This window comes from Musa acuminata, chromosome BXJ1-1 (assembly GCF_036884655.1).
Source record: "Musa acuminata AAA Group cultivar baxijiao chromosome BXJ1-1, Cavendish_Baxijiao_AAA, whole genome shotgun sequence".
NCBI classification, from domain to species: domain Eukaryota; kingdom Viridiplantae; phylum Streptophyta; class Magnoliopsida; order Zingiberales; family Musaceae; genus Musa; species Musa acuminata.
In genome coordinates, this window is record NC_088327.1 from 11,819,430 (window position 1) to 11,823,983 (window position 4,554).

General features: G+C 45.4%; 1 protein-coding gene across 2 annotated transcripts; it reads left to right on the forward strand.

The window, feature by feature from the left end:
- Positions 1–623: 623 nt before the first annotated feature.
- LOC103990963 (non-functional NADPH-dependent codeinone reductase 2) lies at positions 624–3,018 on the forward strand. Of its 2 annotated transcripts, none has more exons than XM_009410283.3 (4): positions 624–1,007; positions 1,726–1,966; positions 2,264–2,443; positions 2,652–3,018. In XM_009410283.3, the coding sequence occupies exons 1-4, from the start codon at positions 697–699 to the stop codon at positions 2,874–2,876; spliced, it is 957 nt and encodes a 318-aa protein (XP_009408558.2). In that variant the 5' UTR covers positions 624–696; the 3' UTR covers positions 2,877–3,018. The 2 variants fall into 2 exon arrangements, with proteins under 2 accessions (XP_009408558.2, XP_009408565.2); XM_009410290.3 differs by having other exon boundaries at positions 1,777–1,966.
- The last annotated feature ends 1,536 nt before the right edge of the window (positions 3,019–4,554 follow it).

Sequence of the window (4,554 nt, forward strand, 5' to 3'; positions counted from 1 at the left end):
GAAAGGACAACCGACTTAAAGTATGGCGAAAAAAAAGTACATGAATTTAAGTTCGTCTTTTTCAGGTTACTAAGCATACATTAATCGAGATAATTATCAAGAATTTATATTCTAATTTTAATTTCGATAAAATTTAAATTTTCATTCTGATTCTTATAAAATTGAGTATAAACTGCTTGATGAAATTTATATTTTTAAACTATTAAGAATTATTGAGCTATATCCACGAATAAAACTTTTAATTGAAATGTTACCTCAAGAGCGAGGAAGAATGCGCGCCGACACTGTCACAGTAGGCGGCTAGAAGAATCCGACAAGGACTGGCACTATACGAGAACAAGTTGATATTTAAGAGACATAGTTGGAAAATGTATTTGGAAAAAAATCAAAATGCATCTTGCATGAAAATATATAAAAATACCGCCCTTGAAGAAAAAGTCCCCCGGACGACCATCTAGTGGTTTTGAACGCGTCATTCATCCTTCCTCCATACTGTTTCACCATTAATGAACTTAAAATAATAATAATAATAATATTTTTTTTAAAAAAAATAAACATTGTATAATTATATTATCCAATCCTCAGGATTTGTATAATTGTTGCTTCGGTGTATCGATGTTTTACCAGATCTGCATCTAACGACGAGAACGACTAGTTTTGCTTCTCTCCCCGCCCCTCTCCGGCAAGCGGTAGAAGATGGCGGTAATGCAGCAGGTTGTGTTGAGTTCAGGGAGGAGGATGCCGGTTCTCGGCATGGGGACGGCCACATACCCGGTGCCGCCCGACGAGATCATGACGTCGGCGGTGATTGACGCCATCGAGCTCGGCTACCGCCACTTCGACACCGCCAGCATCTACGGGTCGGAGCGGGCTGTTGGCCAGGCCATAGCGACTGCCCTGGAAAGAGGGCTCATCAGGAGCCGCGACGAGCTCTTCGTCACCACCAAACTGTGGTGCACCGACATGCACGCGGACCGCGTTGTCCCTGCACTGCAAGAGTCTCTCAGGTATACATATAAAGCATTTGATGCATGAACGAAAAATATATTCATATGATCAGAACTTTCAAGGAATGAGTATATATACTTATATGTATCTCTGTTTTGGGTGTCAGCTCGGGTTTATCATGGAATTTAACAGAAGAATATGGGCTGCCCAATCTAAGTTTAAATGAATAACATGACATATTGATCATGGTTAAAGGTTAAGAATGTGGAATTACACATTAATAAACTTTAAACGATAGTACACAGATTACATAGGTGGCTGAATATTATATAGATAAAGCAGATCCCGGCTACTTAACACAAAGGCTATTCTTTCAGAAATAAAAAGATCATATTTTCGTAGCTACATCTTGATGAAACGTTGACAGAATAATTCTGTTTTTTCCAGCAGTAAAAATCTAGTGGCTGATGGTGAGAGATCATAAGAGGAGTATGCTTTTGTCCAAAACAATGTTAAGTCTGTCTCTTGATCGTTTAGCATGATGGTTCTCTTTTATCCTTAGGATTCTTAAGAACAACACCCTAACAAATATAAGAGGATTGTCAAGAAAAAGAAAAGGTAGAAAAACCATCTCAATAATTAATTCTTCTTGATCAAAGAGACAATTATTTCTGACACAAAAAAATTAGTAATCATAAGTGTTGGTAAAGAAGAAAAAGAGAAGTCTATCATGAATGATTGGATTATAATGTCACTGTCTTTTAAATGATTTTGTAGGACTTTGGGTTTGGAGTACATCGATCTGTATCTTATCCACTTCCCTGTTAGATTAAAAGGTGACAAACAAATAGTATTCACCAGCGAGGACATGATTCCCTTGGACATGCCAACTGTGTGGGAAGCAATGGAGAAATGTCAAAGTCTTGGTTTAGCTAAATCTATCGGAGTTAGCAACTTCACATGCAGGAAGCTAGCTGACCTACTTAGTCATGCAAAAGTTCCACCTGCTGTGAACCAGGTAAGTCATAACTCCAGCTACTCATTCCTCAAGAACATCTACTTTTTCTTGTTAGATGTGAAATTGAAAGTACCAACCATTTTTTTTTTAAAGAAAGTTATATATGGTGAAATATGATATAAGGAAAGATCCCAAAAGTTCAGCATCCCAATAATTCTGCTCGTAGGGGCAAGAATGTGTACCTTTGACTTACCTCAGACAACGCCTTGACAACGGTCACACTCTTTTCCTGCAAGGATCTCAAATAGTTAGTATGTGGCCATGGTGTAGAGCTAATATTTGCCATTCTTGTGATAGGTGGAAATAAATCCTATTTGGCAGCAAAGAAAACTACGAGACTTCTGCTCAGAGAAGGGAATCCATGTAACTGCATATTCTTTGCTAGGTGCAATTGGAGTCTTTTGGGGGAGTAATGATGTGTTGGAATGTGAAGAGGTCAAAAGAATTGCTCAGTCTACGGGAAAAAGCAGAGCCCAGGTAACTACATTACTTCATTCTCTGTGCAAGTAAAAAAGCTTTGCTTGACTATATCTTGGCATCATATATGCACAAAATTTTAATTGAGATACTTATACAGAATCCTTATTGTTATGCACATCATATTCTTTGATCAATTCAAAATTTTTCAGGTATGTTTCAAATCAAGTGTCAGTAGAATCTAACAAATTGTTTGATATATGGACAGGTATGCTTAAGGTGGGGCGTCGAGCAAGGTGGGAGCATTGTAGTGAAAAGTTTTAACAAGGAAAGGCTCAAAGAGAACATGGAGATATTTGACTGGCATCTGAAAGAGGAGGACAAGGAAAGATTGAGCCTAGTACCACAGAAAAGGCTCATTCTGGTTCACCCATTTATATCACCCAATGGTTTGTACAAGTCTCATGCTGAATTTTGGGATGGTGATGTGTAGATTACACAGCATCAAGAAACATAGTGAAGGATGCATGTCATCCCCAAATTGCCAATTTACATTTACAATTGTCATAGCTAATGCCTACCATTCTTGCATGTCATTCTAAAATTTTGAATGAATTTTGGGTGATCACGACTCATCTTGTTGTCTATTGTCAATGACAACTGATTTTGAAGATATTTGATTGCTACCATGAAATTTAACTATCTATCTAAGAATCTTTTCTTTATTTGAGTTAAACAAATATCAAAATGGATACAACCTCTGTTGTTAATAAACTTCTATAGAGCATTCTGGGGTCGCCAATTTCATGGCAAGCGAACATTGTATCTGTTTGCGTAACTAAACTTGAGCCGTGGCCTCGGGGCCGACGCGGCTCGGTTCGGGTCCGGACGACGGGGATCTCTTTGGGGTGTCACTCGAGCCCGCTGAGGTGGTCGGGTGCGGTGTCCGATCGGGACGGGGTCGCCTGTTTCTCCGGGCAGGAACTCCTCGCCTGTGTGTCCGGCGGGGACCTTCGACTTCGCACCTGCACAAAGGTCGGGTCGAGCTTTGCGCGAGGGTATTTATAGGGAAGCTTACTGTTTCCTGATGTGCCGGCTTGCAGGGGGCAGGCTGGTAGCGTCTGACATTGGTGCTGGCGTGGCGTGGAGAATCGAGCATGAGAAGGCGTTAATGCGCCTCGACCGGCATTCTGGTCCATTTGACCGGGTGTTGTCACGTCGATCGAGGCATGAGGCGTCATCTGATGTCAGCCGAGTCTTATCATAATTACTATCCTCATCATATTCCCCCCCGGAAAGAAGCTATGCGTCGGTCGTTGTAACGGGAGTCCGAGGCATGGCTTCAGCTTTCAGGCGGGCTGACCGCGCAGGCGCAGTCTTGGGGAGCATGGGGCCGAGGAGCACGACGCAGGCAGGCTGGCCGCGCAGGCATGATCTCGAGGAGCATGGAGCCGAGGAGCATGACGCAGGCGGGCTGGCCGCGCAGGTGTGTCTCGGGGAGCATGGGGCCGAGGAGCACGACGCAGGCGGGCTGGTCGCGCAGGTGTGTCTCGGGAAGCATGGGGCCGAGGAGCACGACGCAAGCGGGCTGGCCGCGCAGATGTGTCTTGGGGAGCATGGGGCCGAGGAGCACGTCGCAAGCAGGCAAGCCGCGCAGGTGTGGTCTCGGGCATCATGCGGCCGAGGAGCACGATGCAGGTGGGCAGGCCGCGCAGGTGTGGTCTCGGGCATCATGCGACCGAGGGACACGGCTCAGGCGGGCAGGCCACGCTGAGGTGGACTCGGCAGTCTTCGGTCGAGGGACACGGCTCGGGCCGAAAGACACGGCCGAGGTCGAGGGAGATGGCTCAGGCGGGCAGGCCGCCCTGATGTAGGCTCCGAGTAGTCTATGGCCGAGGGATGCAGCTCAGGTGGGCAGGCCGCCCTGAGGTGGACTCGGCAGTCTATGACCGAGAGATGCAGCTCAGGCGGGAAGCTGCGCTGAGGTGGGCTCGGCAATCTATGGCCGAGGGATGCAGCTTAGGTGGGAAGGTTGCGTTGAGGTGGGCTCGGCAGTCTATGGTCGAGCCGTGTAGATTCAGAAGATTTTAAGCCGGGGCTAACCGCGAGCCGAGAGGGGGTCAGGTAGATACTGAACCTTCGCTCGGAAGAGACTGAGGCAGGGCTTACAT